At 42.0% G+C, this 16437-nt stretch overlaps 1 protein-coding gene across 1 annotated transcript in view; it reads left to right on the top strand.

Annotated features, from left to right (window-relative positions):
* The first annotated feature begins 9086 nt into the window (after positions 1-9086).
* The window catches only part of OSTM1 (osteoclastogenesis associated transmembrane protein 1), a 39884-nt gene continuing 32533 nt past the window's right edge, over positions 9087-16437 (top strand). The window contains exon 1 of the mRNA XM_081250570.1: positions 9087-9579. Within this exon, the coding sequence (XP_081106696.1) occupies positions 9175-9579 (405 nt within the window). The 5' untranslated portion in view covers positions 9087-9174. The remainder of the gene's footprint in view (positions 9580-16437) is intronic.

Below are 16437 nucleotides of genomic sequence, written 5' to 3'. Positions count from 1 at the left end.
AGAGAGAGAAAGAGAAAATCAGCAAATAAATATATATTAAGATGACTAGGTTTTCCTGGGGTAAAAAGCAATCCCTAAATCTTAGTAGCTTATAAAAACAAAGGTTTATTTCTCATTCAAGTTGCACGTCCATCACAAGTCAGTCAGCTGGGAGTTCTGTTCCATGCTTTCTCACTTAGGCCAACAGAATTTCCATCATTTAGAAAAGTGTTAGTCATTGTGATGGCGGGTGGGTGGGATCCCTGGTGAATCATACACTCATCTCTAAAGCTTCCACCTGTCATTCTTGTTCACATTCTACTGGCCAAATTAAGTCAAATGGCTAACCTAACTTCAAGTCAGGGCAAACTTCAAGGGCACAGCAAAATGCAATCCTATTATGGGCACAGGAGAAACACTGGAAATATTTAGTAAAAAATATTAATGACTACCACAGCTCACCTAAATAACTGGTTCACTCTCCTTCCTGCAAGCAAAATATACTCATTCCCCCTCCAAGGGAAACAGCTCCAAAGTCCCATGCTGTCATTGTATAAAGCTCAAAGTCTAGACTCTTTGTTTAAGTCTAGACTCACTTCTTTGGGTGACATGTGGTAGTCTCTATAGCAGGTTCAAATGTGGCTCTTCTGGGTCCAGAGACCTACAAACTAAAAAGCTAACTTATCTGGCCTCATATACCAATACATGGTGGTAGAACAGGATCAGTATAAGCTTATAAATAGGAAGAATGGAGACATAGAGCAGACAGTAGGCCACTGCAAAAATGTAATAAAACAGTGGTTTCCAAACTATTTTTTTCCCCTAGTAGAACTTTAAAAAAAAAATCTTATGTGGAATTCCAACATGTAAAGTAGATCAAAGTAAACTGCTCTGCTTGGGGATAGGAATACTGCCTGATCTCCACCTACCCTCGACCTAGGGCTACTCTTGAGGAAACTCCATGAAATCTTTAGAGGTCATGAAGCATAGTAGAAATGAAGTCATCAAAGGATACCCAGGTTTTGTTAGGGCAAAGAGGAAGAGAAAATATTGAGGGAAAGGGAGATCATGGACGATAGACTGTGACTTCCAAATGACCCAGTGGAATGATTTGGGAAGGTGGGAAGCCATGGGAAACTGGGTCAGGTGAGGAGATGTATAAGGTGGTATGTGCTCTCTCTTTTCATCATACTGGATTAAGCAATGCCCCAACAATTTTAAGCTCAGCCTTTATGCTGCTCTATGCTTTCACCTGAACAGCTGACCATTGCTGAAGAGAACACATAATTAGGCCGACTGGTCAAACCTTAAAATTGTGTCCACAAATCTCAAATAGGCATTCAATATTGGCTGGCAATCTTGTCACACTTACCTAATATGTTCACTTTCTCACTATCTAAAACAATTATTTCACCTTCTTTTCAAGCCTTGAGCTTCTTATACTCCACCCTCTCCAAATGAAATCATCTTTCAATAAATATTTATTGAGCATCTATTAAGTGCCAAGCACTGTTCTAAGTACTAGAGATAGAGCAGTGGAACAACAACAACAAAAATCCAGTGGAAGGAGATAGAAAATAAACAAATACATAGAACTTTGTATAGTATTAAGGGCTATGGAGAAGAATAAAGCCAGTTGGGGGAAAAAGCATGTTGTTGGGAGTGGCAGATCATGTAGATTCTTCTAGGACATAGTAAAGACTTTGCCTTTAACTTTGAGTGAGATGTATAGCCACTGGTGTGGTCAGAGCATAAGGGATGATATAACCCAACTGAGGCTTTGAAAGGATCACTTTGCCTGAATGGTTGAGTAGACCACAGGGGAGAAAGACTGTTAGCAGGGAGACTGGTTATTGGCCTTGATCTCTGAGCTCTTCTGATCATCTTTGACTACCTTCTTGCCTTAATCCTTAGTTTTCCTCCATTCTACATATTTTGAAGGAAAGAACTGTCAAAATACAATTTTCAAAAAGATGACTCTCATACAAATATAGAATAAAAATGTGTCAAGTATTTATTAGCTCATTAATGTTTCTCAAACTGAATAAAGGCACTGAAAAACAGAAAGAATATTGCTAGGTTAGATGCAAAATGTGCTAATGTCCCTTAGGGTAATCAAACCATAATCTTTGGGGTTATCTTTCCTAGCAGAGAGAAATCTACACATTAACATGTAACTTCATAGTGTCTGAGCTCTAATTAAATAGTAAAGAGCCAAACACAGGTTCATTCTCCTAGACTTGAAAATTAAGTAATCCTTGCTTGCCCCAGTGTACTGACTCTTTTGCTTTACTTCTAAATTTGGGGTAAATTTTCTTTAAAAATTTCCATGAAGACAAATTTTTTAAAAGTCTCATAGATAGTCTTGATTCACATTTTTAACTTACTAGAGGAATCTGGGATGGTACTAAGGTCAATTTCTCTTCTCCTCTGGGTTTCTTGCCTTTTTTCTTTAATCTCTGTCATTTGCTGTTGCACTAATGTATGTAAGAGATGCAAAGTACCTGCATTTAGGCAGTGGCATTCCTTTGGTTATTAGGTTTACACTCAGAACGAGACCTTTTCTTGATCCTATTCTGATATTCCAGGGCCATTATGTATATCATCTATGAAAATAATCTTCTTCAACAATCATTAATTAATCAGTGTCTCAATCTCTGGTTGACTTACTTTACCTCCAGGGATTCAACCACCACAATGATTCCCAATTCTAAATCTCTAACCTAGGCCACTCTACTATATACCAGATCTGTAATTTAAAATGCTCCCTGGGTATCTCTATCAGAAGCATCCTGAACTGACAATTCCAGTTGAATTCATTGTTTCTATTCCAGTCCAAATGTATTCCACTCTTCCAATATTTCTACTCTATTCCTGTCCATGGCACCACCATTTACCCAGTTATCTAAACTTGTAAACTTCGAGTCATCACTGGTTCACATGCCCATATCTACATAACCATCAATTCTCGTTCTTCTCTATCATAACTATCTCTTTAATCTAATCCCTCTTCTCTCCCACTTCCACCTCAGCCTCCTTTAGGCTTTTAATGTAGTTACTTTAATTAGGCGTTAGTCTTAGTACCGTAAAAAAAAAAAAAATCTCCACTGCTGTGAGTGTTCTCTTCCTAAAATGCCTGCATGATTATATCATTGTCCTGCTTAAATCTTTTAATAGTTCCCCATTGCCTACAGGATAAAACTTAAGCTTTTTAGCATAGAAAGTACCAAGTGGGCAGATTGCTTTTAGCACCATCCCTATAATCTCCATCAGTAACCCTAATAAACCTAAGCTCTAAGTAACAATAGTGTGCTTGCCGTGCAGATTCTGCTTGAAGACAAGCTCTCCAGTCCTTCCTTCTGTCTAGACTGCTGCCACGCACTCCTCTGATAGAGACGTTCTAGAGCTGCCACTGGGGGAATTCCTAATCATTCTATAAAACCTCACTCGAAAATCACCTCCTCTTTGAAAAGGTTTCTGACTCTTCTCCAAACCCCTAGGCACAGTTATTTCAATATTTAATGCTCCTAAAACACCTCCACATTACCGCCTTTAATATTTAACTTTATTGTACACAATTTGATTTTATGTCCTATTCTTTGTGAGCACAATGGTGTTCTAGTGATCTTTGTTTATTCTAGTGTATACCACAATAAATTACTGTTTCTTTGTTTTGCTTTGTTGTTTTTTTTTTTTTTTTTTTTTTTTGCGGTACGTGGGCCTCTCACTGTTGTGGCCTCTCCCGTTGTGGAGCACAGGCTCCGGATGCTCAGGCTCACCGGCCATGGCTCACGGGCCCAGCCGCTCCACGGCATGTGGGATCTTCCCAGACCGGGGCATGAACCCGTATCCCCTGCATTGGCAGGCGGACTCTCAACCACTGCGCCACCAGGGAAGCCCTTGCTTTGTTTTTTGTGTCACATGTTCTAAGATAAGTGAGATAAAAAGCAATTTAATGTAATTCTTAAACTTGTAGGAAGGAATTTTTATTTGGGTTTATTTTAAATCTATGGTTCTTAATCTTTTGGATCACAGACCCCTATTAAAAACTATGATGAGGGCTTCCCTGGTGGCGCAGTGCTTAAGAGTCCGCCTGCCGATGCAGGGGACACGGGTTCGTGCCCCGGTCCGGGAGGATCCGACATGCCACGGAGCGGCTAGGCCCGTGAGCCATGGCCACTGAGCCTGCGGGTCCGGAGCCTGTGCTCCGCAACGGCAGAGGCCACAACAGTGAGAGGCCCGCGTACCGCAAAAAAAAAAAACCTATAATGAAAATTATGTCATTCTTCTCAGAAAGATATACATACGTACAAAATTCTATGAAAAACTTGCGTAGGATTCACAAATGCCCTGAACTCACTGATAGCTGACAAGTTAAGAAACTATCTTTTCATTTCTATTAATTTTTTTTTTTTTTTTTTTTTTTTTTTTTTGCGGTACGCGGGCCTCTCACTGCTGTGGCCTCTCCCGTTGCGGGGCACAGGCTCCGGACGTGCAGGCTCAGCGGCCATGGCTCACAGGCCCAGCCCCTCCGCGGCATGTGGGATCTTCCCAGACCGGGGCACGAACCCGTGTCCCCTGCATCAGCAGGCGGACTCTCAACCACTGCGCCACCAGGGAAGCCCATTTCTATTAATTTTTGAGTAAGAATAATATTCACATGGAACAAAAATTTAAAAGTAATAAAGTTTACAATGAACAGTCTCTCTTCTAGCCCTGTTCCCATACTACTCAATTCAATTCCTCTTCTATCAAAGTGACCACACTTAGTGTATCCTTCTGGAGACAGTCTATGCATATGTATGCATGAGCATTAAAAATTCTTTTTCTTGACACTTTCCTTTTTTCCATTTAATTTATGTTGGCAATTGTTCCACATTGGGTACATAAGATGTCAAATGCACAGAATTCTATTGCATTGCTGTACCCTAAATTTTTTACAATGTATTTTAAATTTTGAAACAATTTCAAGCTTACAAAAAAGTTGGAAGCACAGTACAAATCATTTCTTTCCAGAACCAACTGAAAGTTGCTGAATCAAAACGACAATGAGATATCACCTCACACTGGTCAGAATGGCTACCATCAAAAAATCTAAAAATGATAAATGCTGGAGAGGGTGTGGAGAAGAGAGAACCCTCTTACACTGTTGGTGGGAATGTAAATTGGTGCAGCCACTATGGAAAAAAGTACGGAGGTTCCTTAAAAAACTAAAAATAGAGCTACCATATGATCCAGCAATCCCACTCCTGGGCATATATCCAGAAAAGATGAAAAACTCTAATTTGAAAAGGTACATGCACCCCAGTGTTCACAGCAGCACTATTTACAATAGCCAAGACATGGAAGCAACCTAAGCGTCCACTGACAGATGAATGGCTAAAGAAGATGTGGTACATATATACAATGGAATACTACTCAGCCATAAAGAGAATGAAATATTGCCATTTGCAGCAACATGGATGTACCTAGAGAATATCATACTAAGTGAAGTAAGTCAGACAAAGACAAATATTATATGATATCACTTACATGTGGAATCTAAAAAAATAATACAAATGAATGTATATACAAAGCATAAACAGACTCACAGACAGAAAACAAACTTATGGTTACCAAAGGGGAAAGGGAGGGGGAGAAGGATAAATTAGGAGTATGGGATTAATAGATACACACTACTGTATAATAGATAAGCAACTGTATAATAGATAAGCAACAAGGATTTACTGTCTAACACAGGGAATAATATTCAGTATCTTGTAATAACCTATAATGAAAAATAATCTGAAAAAAAATATGACTGAATCACTTTGCTGTACACCTGAAACTAACACAATATTGTAAATCAACTATACCTCAAAAAAAAAGTAAGTTGCTGACCTGATGTCCTATCACCCCTGAATGCTTTCCTGTGTATTTTATATTTACAAATAAAACTCTTGCATAACCACAATACAATTATAAAAATCAGAAAATTAACATTATACATTACTACCTTCTAATTCTCAGATCCCATTCAAATTTCGCTAGTTGTCTGAATAATGTCCTTTGCGTCACTTTGCGTCAGGTGCAATTCCTCAATCTTTTCTTGACTCTTGTAGACATAACACTATAGATTATAAGCTAGATATTTTGCAGAATGAAACAACTTGATTTATCTGATGTTTTCTCATGATTAGAATCAGTTTATGCATCTTTGGTAGGAATATAATAGAATTGGTGCTATGTTCTTCTAACTGCATTCTATCAGGTGGCATACAATTTCTATTTGTCCCATTATGATGACATTCATGTTGATCATTTGATTAATGTGGGATCTGACAGACTTCCCCACTGTAAATTTACTCATTTTTTCCATTTATAATTAAAACATTTTTTTAGCAGATGACTTTGAAAATATGTAAATATTTTAATCCCCATGAAACATTCAGCTTATTCATTTATTTAAATATATCACTATAGGTTCATGCTTTCCTGTTTTATTCAATGGTTTACGACCCATTAACCAACATTATTTATTTTGATGCTCAAATTGTTCCAGATTTGGCCAGTGGGAGCCTAGTTAAGCTGGCTTCTGTGTATTCTTGACACGTCCCCATCATTCTTTCAGCACTTCCTTACTTTCTGGTACAAAAAGATGATCCAGGCTAAACTTCTGCTTTTCCTACCCCAGTGGTAGAATTGGCTATTTCTCTAAGGATTCTTGATTCCTTTTAGTGGAGAATGACATTTAGAAGCCACAATCTAGTTCTATATGTATTTGCAGCCACTAATAATACATACATTGCTAATTCTAATCCAACACTACAGAGTTCATTCTACTTTTCTCCCTTTTCATATTTGTAACTCCCTTCTTGGACAATGAGAAACCAGACTCCCATTATCCTTAATATATTTACCTATTTGGTCAATCCTTCTGAAGATAAGCAAACTCCCAGTCACTGCTGTACCCTCCCTTACAGGGAAACCCTTCTTACCCAACTCAGGATCCAATACCCTGCATCAGGATCCTCCCACCCCCACCCCGGTCATGTCTTCCTCTTCTTCCCTGTGCTCTGACACCCCTCTCTGGGCCACTGACACCCCCACCCCACCAAGCATGGATGCCAACCTTACGCTACTTGCTCTAACGGCTTTAGGATGGAATTGCTCCAGGAAGGGAAGTTTGAAATTGAGTGGTTTGTCCAGGATTTTCCAGGTTTTTGCATTGGATGCAGGTTTGTGCTGCACTCCAGGAACTCCTTCAGTCCTAAGGAAACCTGGACATTAGCCACCCCAGTAAAATAAGTTTTCTTAATTTTCTCAAATGTCATCCTATAACTTTTAGGTCTTTCTACATGTCAGAATTACCATTCTTTAGGAGTTCTTTAGGAACCATTATGAGTAAATTATTAAACCTCCGTGGAAAGTAATATAGCACAATCAACAACATCACAAATGCACATACTCTCTGACCCAGCAAGTCTACTGGTAGGAATTTATCTTAAACATATACCAACCTTGTATAGATATGATATTACCTGCAATATTGTTTGCAATAGTAAAAGAATAAAGAGGCATGTTAAAGAAATTATGGGGGCGTCCCTGGCCGCACAGTGGTTAAGAATCCGCCTGCCAATGCAGGGAACACAGGTTCGAGCCCTGGTCCAGGAAGATCCCACATGCCACGGAGCAACTAAGCCCGTGCGCCACAGCTACTGAGCCTGCGCTCTAGGGCCCGCGAGCCACAACTACTGAAGCCCACACGCCTAGAGCCTGAGCTCCGCAGCGAAGAGTAGCCCCCGCTCGCCGCAACTGGACAAAGCCCGCATGCAGCAACAAAGACTCGACGCAGCCAAAAAGTAAATAAATAAAAATTTAAAAAAAAAGAAATTATGGGCCTTTTCTCCCTTCCCATTAGGATCACAGAACAATAATCAAACAGACTGGCTAAAAAAGTAACTCTACCAACTCCCAGAAACATAAATTAGCACCATAAGATGAATAGGAATTAGTACAGTAGCTCTGCAATTTACAAGGCAAAAACGAAAGCGGGATGACACAAAACAGCCAGGAAATAATTTTTCTACCAAATTTGTTAGCAGATACTTGTCAGAAAACCGTTTTCCAGGTCATTAGCTAAATTCTTTTTACAGCCCAGTAGTGGTATCAGGACGCTTTTCAGAGTGTCCCCAAAGATTGCCCTGGGCTTGTCAGAAACTGGATAGGAGTTTGAAATTGAGCGCTTTGGCAAGGATTTTCCAGGTTTTTGCACTGGGATACAGGCTTGGGCTGCACCCCAGGAACCCCTTCAGTCGCAAGGAAACCTGGACATTAGCCACCCAAGGACCAGGCTACACAGTGAGAGAACTTAGACCTGCGCTGTCCGACACAGCACCACTCGCCAGATAGGGCTATTTACATTCACATTAAATACAGTTAAAAATTCAATTCCCCGGTGGCAGTAGCCACATTACGAGTGTTCCACAGCCGCAAGTGGCTAGTGGCTACTGTATGAGCGCAGATACAGAATTCCATCACCTCAGGAAGTCTATCGGACAGCGCTGACACAGCTGAGTTTAAAAAAAAAAAAAAAAGCTTGTAAGCCGCTAGGCTCCACTATCAAAAATAATCAACACACGTCATTACTCTTTCCAAATATTTTGAGGGGGTAAATTATGCTAAGAAATACCAAGTAAAAAAACCTGCCAAGGCACGTGCCAGCAGGCTTTCTCAGGGAACTCACTCGTAATTCCCACGGCGGAGGCCGTCCGTCTTTCTGTGGCACATAACTCCTCAGACTTCTGGAACTCGGCGAACTGCTAAAGAGGTGGGCAACCGAGGGCAAGACTCCCGAAATTTAACTGCTCAAAGCGGCCGACTCCTGTATTCATAGGGCAGGCGAGCCTCAGCTCGGGCCTCCACAGCTGACGCCGCCCGGGTCTCGCGCGCCCCTTGGTCAGGCGCTTGGCACAGGCTGGGAACGCGAAACCGCCCCTCTGTGCGCGCTCCCGCACGCGCTCCGGCCCGCGGCGCGAGAGGCTCTCTGCAGCCAATGGGGCGGGGCGCCGCGCGCCGGAGGCGGGGCCGTGACGCGCGCTCCTCGTGACCCTGCTCGCGGCCTGCGCCCAAGGAAGCCGGAAGCGGCAGCCGCCCGCAGCACCGACTAGGGGCGGAGAGGTGGAGGTCTGCGCCTTGGGGTTCGTGAACCCCGCGATGGACCCGGACCGGACAGTCGCGCGGCGGAGGTCATCGTTGCTGCTGCTGCGGCTGCTGCTGGTGGCGCTGCTGTGGTCGGGGCTGGCTCTGGGCACCTTCTCCTTGGGCAGCAGTCCCCACCGGGTCCTCCACGACCTCCTGTCGGAGGAGCAGTTGCTGAAGGTGGAGGACTTGTCCCTGGCTCTACTGCAGGGCGGAAGGATGGGGCCACTGTCACTACCCCCAGACTTGCCGGATCTGGATCCCGAGTGCCGGGAGCTGCTGCTGGACTTCGCCAACAGCAGCGCAGAGCTGACCGGGTGTCTGGTGCGCGGCGCCCGGCCGGTGCGCCTCTGTCAGACCTGCTATCCCCTCTTCCAACAGGTCGCCAGCAAGATGGACAACATCAGCCGAGCCGTGGGGGTGGGTAGAAGGCACACCCGGGACCTCTGGCGTGGATTGTTGGAAAGGGAGGAGGATGGAATGATGGTTAACTCGGGGTGGGGGCGCGGTGCTCAGTTTCCCCTTTTGTGAGAAAAAGAGGTTGGATTGGGACTGTGGAGTTAGGGGCATCAGAAAAGTGGGTGGCATTATGGGGCTTGGGGTTTGGATTTTTGCTTCCATGGCTGCTGTTGGGCATCTTTGGGTACATATTTGCAGATAGGTATGACTAGTTTTCTTGGGGCTTCTGCACTCCAACTCTACCTTTTGTCACCTCTTTCCCCCCAGTCTGCCACAGCTTCTTCCCATCTCCACCTGGAGTTCCCAGGAAGGACTTTCCTGAAACCCCAGGTGGAGTGGGGAAACTATAGTGTGCTGGTGGTAAGGAGCTTGAGCTTTGTAGCCAGGCATTTTCAGATCCACCACTTTCTAGCAGTTTGACCTTGGATTAATTATCTTGGAGTTTCCTCCTCTATAGAATGGAGAAAAACCGCTGCCAGATGTGACTGTTAAAAAAAATAAAAAGAGATAATGCATGAGAGTTCATTTTAGTCATTAATACAGTCTGGAGCCATTCTGCCAGGAGACCAGTTCTTCTCTGCTTATTAAAGGTGAACTCTGGGCAAGTTATATTCTCTGTAACTGTTGTCTCATCTGTAAGATGGGGGTGAGAGGAACTCTTAGAAAACTATTACTACACATAGTAAGAGTTCTCAGTAAATGGGAACTAAAATTTTACAAAATGGTAAATCTGCCCTCCACTCTTGGTACTCTTCGAGCTCTTCTGGTCATGTGGCTGGTGCTGTGAGGGTCTTAATTGAAAGAAAGAGAAAGAAAGAAAGGAAGGCAGGGAGGGAGGAAGGAAGGCAGGCAGCCACAGAGACATGTCCTTGTTCCTAAGTACCTTATAGGGTCTCGAGTAGGAAAGGATTAAGAGTGTCAGGGCTGGTGGGAGTCATGAGGTATGGGCTGGATATGCCTTGTAGAGGAAAAACAGGAGAAATGACTTTGCGATTATGGAGTGGGAAGTTCCTCTTGTACTGGGAAAAAAAGTCTCATGAAAATGTGGTTGGAATTATTTCATAAATCATAGTTGATTTGACAAAATATAAACATATATAGTTGCATCCTACTTTGTCAGCCTGATATTACTTGACATAAATATGTATTTTTTACAAAAATAGGGAATTTATTTGCATTAAATAAATTCTGTGGCCAGTCTCTGTAAAGAGCTACTTTTCAAGGTACTTTAAGTAAATGTAGACCTACATGCAGTATTTTTCAGGCATACTTCTACTGGGTATAGCAAGGGATATATATATATATATATGTGTGTGTGTGTATGTATATATATACATATATATATATATATATATAGTATATCTCACCATGATTTTAAAGTAAAACACCAAAGACTTGTCCCTGTCAACTACAGCAGGATATGATATGGCATCATATTCTGTTTTAAGCAATTAGGTGCATTGTCCTGTGGCCAGAATGACCGTGAGTCGTGAAGCAAAGCTTGGATCTTTTGAGGCAGCAAACACATTCCTCATTTGTGTAGTTTCTGTGGAATTAAGAAGAGGTTAAAAAATTACCCCAAACTCTGGTGGCACAGTGATATGGGCATCTGTGGGCCAATTATGGGCCTATTTGTACATGAATTTCCACATGAATTCCCTACTGCCTACAGGAGTCTTCCCAGTGTGGAGACGGCAGAAACTTGCTTCCTCTGCTTTGTGTCTGATTCTACCAGTGACCTGTGCACCCAGCTCACCTCACTGTTATGTGAAGGAACGGGGTAAAGAGATAAAAAGAGGCAGAAGCCCCTTTCCCCAATCCATATTTCCTCTCCAACTCATCCTAGATCTTGCCTCCCCCCCCACCCCCTTTCCTCAGTAGAGCTGGATGTGGTAGCTCAAAAGCATGATTTCTGCAGTTGTGAGGTACTTCGTGGATTTTATAGGCCTTTTCACATTGGCCTGGGAGTTGAACCGTTATGTGTAATAATGAACCTATGGAAAATTATGTCTGAGTTTCTCAGGAGTGAACTTAAAGGAATCAGTTGTCCTTTGTGTGTGTGTGGCAGGAAATTGTTTCTGGAGAGTAATGTATTTTCTTTGACTCACATAGACTCAGTCTTTCATTTAAATCAGCTTAATTAGCAAGCACATGCTATTCTTAAATATTGGGCTGGTTAAAGGGTATTTGAAGGAAAAGAAGGGTAAAGTCCAGGCCTTAAACTATCAGTGTAGTTGGGGAAATAAAAATAAATCTATACTGAGAAAAAGAAAAAGGGAAAAAAATCATCAATGTGAATGTTATAAATTGTACAATAGGATTTTAGAACAAAAGAGTGAAGGAGATGCTGAATTAAAGGAGGGAACAGGGCTTCCCTGGTGGCTCAGTGGTTGGGAGTCCGCCTGCCGATGCAGGGGACACGGGTTCATGCCCCGGTCCGGGAGGATCCCACATGCCGCGGAGTGGCTGGGCCCATGAGCCATGGCCGCTGAGCCTGCGCGTCCAGAGCCTGTGCTCCGCAACGGGAGAGGCCACAACAGTGAGAGGCTCATGTACTGCAAAAAAAAAAAAAAAAAAAAAAAAAAAAAAGAGGGAACAGAGCAAGGTGGGGTTAATCAGAGAATACCTACAAGCGGAATTATGAACAAGACATTCTTTCTCACCTCTTTAGGGTGAATCCATGTCCATGGATTGATTGAGAGAGGAAGGGAGTATAACAAGGAGAAAGATAACCAAAGGTAGAAATTAGCAAGCTATTTCTGTGGTACAGCAAGCTGATTCATTTAACTGCAATAGAGTTATCTGATGAGAATTCTATTTTCTAGTCACTTCCTCTTGGAATTACTGGGTCAAGGACTCCATATAGTTTTATTATCTTAAGGTAAAGAATACAGTGATTTGTGAAACCTGAATAGTAGAATTGATGGATTCCCTCTTACTTAGAGTCATACTTCTTTAATTTAAACTGAATAGAGATGTAGTTTCATTGAGCTGTTCAGCATCACCAGAGTGGTTGCCAGGATGCTTTGGCCCCCCAGATTCTGAATTGCTAATCTTCATCTTATTATACTTGGTTTGTTTAAAATTTATATAAGCAGATATATATATATATATATATATATAAAACCTGTGATTGGAGGTATGTATCTGGAAGTATTCAACATAGTTTTAGTGTAGATTAATAAATTGTTAGGAATATAGGGAGAAAATTGGAACATAGCATAACGTAATCTATGTCTTTCATTGGAGATCAGAAAATGTACTGCTTCTTATTCACTAAAAAAAAAAATTATTGAGTACCTATTATGTGCAGGGTAGTGGTAGTAACTAGGGATATAGCTGTGAATGAGCAGAGCTTGTAGTCTGGTAGGGGAAACAGCCATTAAACATATTGTTATAAAAGTAATTATTTAATTCAGGTGTGATAAGTGTTGCAAAGAAAAAATTCCCAGATGCCACCAAAGCATATAACAAGAATGCTGATCTTGAGCATTCAGGATCAGCTGGGAGTAGATAGAAGTGGTCAGTGATTAAAGCTGACACCTAAAATTTGAGAAGGTCGGGGAGGAGAGAGAATGTATACATGTTACGAAGTAGCAGGTGTGAAGACTCTGAATGGGAGTCTGGTGTGTTTGAGGACTAGAAAGAACTCAAAGCGCTGTGAGCCAGGAGGAGACTAGTGATCTGAGCCTGAGGAAGTGGGCAGGTGCCAGGTCATATTACCTGTAGGGTATTACTAAGGGTTTTAGTCTTTGATTTTAAAGCAGTGTGATATTACTGAAGGGTTCAATTCTGTGAATGATATGATCCGATTTGTACTTTAAAAGGTCATTATGGCTACATGAGAGAAAATGGAGGGGACAGGGACTGGGGAGGGTAGGGGAAGAGTATGTGTGGGGAAATGAATTAAGAGACTCTTGCAGTGATGTGAGAAATGGTGGTGGCTAGGCTACATGGGGGCCATTGTGATGGGGAGAAATGGATAGATTTCAGAGATATTTAGGAGGTAGAACTGACAAAACTTGGTGGTTAATTGAATATGGAATGTGAAGGAAAGGAACGATGATTTCCAGGGTTTTAATAAGAGCAGCTTAGTGAATAGGGTTGCTATTTACTAAGATGGAGGGAGGAACCTGTTTGGTGGGGGAAGATCATAAACTTGATATTGAACTTGTTGATTCTGAGGTGTTTGTGAGACATCTAGGTGGAGATATTGCATATGTGGTTGGATATGTATGTCTAGAGATGTGGATTGGGGATAATAGGTTTGGGAGTAGTCAGCTTAAAAGTAGTGTTTGAAACCATTGCATGATGAGTTTGAGTAAGAAGTGAGAATACATAAGAAATGCTGGGTTGAAGATTTGGTTAGAGGATAAAATATTGAAAGAGACCAAGAAAGAAGAGTCGGAGAAATTAAGAAAAATCAGGAGAATGTGCTGTCCTATAAATCAGAGAAAAGGGAAGGGGTGGTTATTTGTGTCAAATCCAGCTGATAGGACCAGAAGTGAATCTATCAACACTGGCATTCTTGGTGCCATAAGAGCCATTTTGAGGGAGCACTTGGGGGTGAGAGTAAGATGAAAGTAGATTAAATAATGAATGGAAGATGAGGAAGTGGGAATAGTGATCCTGCACAACTCAAAGTTTGGCCATAAGGAAGATATAAGAAAGAGAGGTCACTAAAGAAGAATTGAGACTCAGGGATTTTCTTTTAATTTCTTTCTGTTCCTTTGTCCCTCCAGCCCTCTGTCTCTACTTCCCTTCTTCCTTTCTTAAGATGGGAGAGACCTGAACATGTTTAAATGCTGATAGGAAGAATCCTATAGAGAGAGTGAAGATATAGGAAACAGTGGGAAAGTAAACAAGGTCAGTTTTCCTGAGAAGGCAGAGTAGTTGAGATCTAAGGCATCCACAGAAAGAGAGAGAGAGAGAGAGATGAGCCTTTGACAGGGGGCAGGCACGTTCTGCATTCTAACAGGAGGGTAGAAGGAGAGGTTGGGTGTAGAGGGGTAGGCAGATCAGAGTTTCAGCTTGATGGTGTCTGTTTTCACTGTCAACCAGGAGGCTAGATCTTCACTTGAGAGTAAAGGGTGAGAGGGATATTAGAGTTTCAAGGGAGAGTGGAGAAGATTGCAATAGTGGTGTTAAACAGGGGAGAATGAGCAGACAGGCAAGTGAGTAAGTACAGTTTGGGATTATGGATTTATTGTGGAAATAATCCGGTGGGTTGTTTGCATTTTGCCAAATAGGCATGATGAAAGTGGATTGTTGGATTCATTGTGGTTAGGTTTCTGCTAAGTGGTTGTGACAGATTTGAGTATTAAAAGTTCTAAATATAAACCAAAGGCCAATGTTTTTTGTCATGTGCTAGGTGTTGGGAATACAAAGATATAAGACAAAGTTTCCATCCTAAAGGAACTTTTGTCCAGATGAGGAACCTAGACATATATAGGTGGATATCATGCTTTAAGAAACTGAGCCTCAGGCTTCCCTGGTGGCGCAGTGGTTGAGAGTCCGCCTGCCGATGCAGGGGACACGGGTTCGTGCCCCAGTTCGGGAAGATCCCACATGCCGCGGAGCGGCTGGGCCCGTGAGCCATGGCCGCTGAGCCTGCGCGTCCGGAGCCTGTGCTCCGCAACGGGAGAGGCCACAACAGTGAGAGGCCCGCGTACCGCAAAAAAAAAAAAAAAAGAAACTGAGCCTCAGAGTGATTAAGTAACTTACCCAAGGCCATGCAGTGAAAGAGGCTGGGTTTGAATCCAAAAGGATACTATTGCCTATTTCATAGAGTTGTTACAAGGATTCAGTGAGTTATACATTTAGAGCTTTTAGAACCATTAGGTATTCAAAAGTACATCATCATTGTTGGGATTATTCATCGCTAACTTTCCATTCTCACTGTTGCTACTGTCTTCTCATTATACATGAACTATGGAAATAGTCTGTTGAGTCTCCTGCTTCGCCCTGCATATTGTGACATAGACCTATGCTCTCCAAACTCTGCTTTTCATGCCATCTTCCTCAAAAATCTTAAAAAGTTTCCCACTGTGTGACTCTCATAACCCTCAAGACCCTGCATTACCTTGCCCTGACTTCTCCCTCTACTGCCTCTGCTTTCATAGAGGTACCTTCCACTGGCCTCCTGAATACTACATAACCATTCCTACTTTCACCCCTTGATCATTTTATTTACCCCATTTTAAAACCTTCTTCCCTTTCTTAGTATAGGGCTTAGTTCAAATCCTGCTTCCTCCATGAACTCTCCATATTTCTCCCAACTACTCTGATGTCTTCCTCAACTGAACTATTCCGCACATTGACCACTCATACAGCTTATTCTGTATTGATTGATTGATTGATTGATTGATTGATTTATATTTTTTATTTTTTCTTTATACAGCAGGTTCTTATTAGTCATCAGTTTTATACACATCAGTGTATACATGTCAATCCCAATCACCCAATTCATCACACCACACGCACCCCCCCTGCAGCTTTCCCCCCTTGGTGTCCATACGTTTGTTCTCTACATCTGTGTCTCAATTTCTGCCCTGCAAACCGGTTCATCTGTACCATTTTTCTAGGTTCCACATATATGCGTTAATATACGATATTTGTTTTTCTCTTTCTGACTTAATTCACTCTGTATGACACTCTCCAGATCCATCCACGTCTCAACAAATGACCCAATTTCATTCCTTTTTATGGCTGAGTAATATTCCATTGTATCTATGTACCACATCTTCTTTATCCATTCGTCTGTCAATGGGCATTTAGGTTGCTTCCATGACCTGGCTATTGTAAATAGTGCTGCAGTGA

This window comes from Mesoplodon bidens (assembly GCF_964165515.1).
Source record: "Mesoplodon bidens genome assembly, chromosome: 12".
NCBI classification, from domain to species: domain Eukaryota; kingdom Metazoa; phylum Chordata; class Mammalia; order Artiodactyla; family Ziphiidae; genus Mesoplodon; species Mesoplodon bidens.
This window is presented reverse-complemented; position numbering and strand designations above follow the sequence as displayed.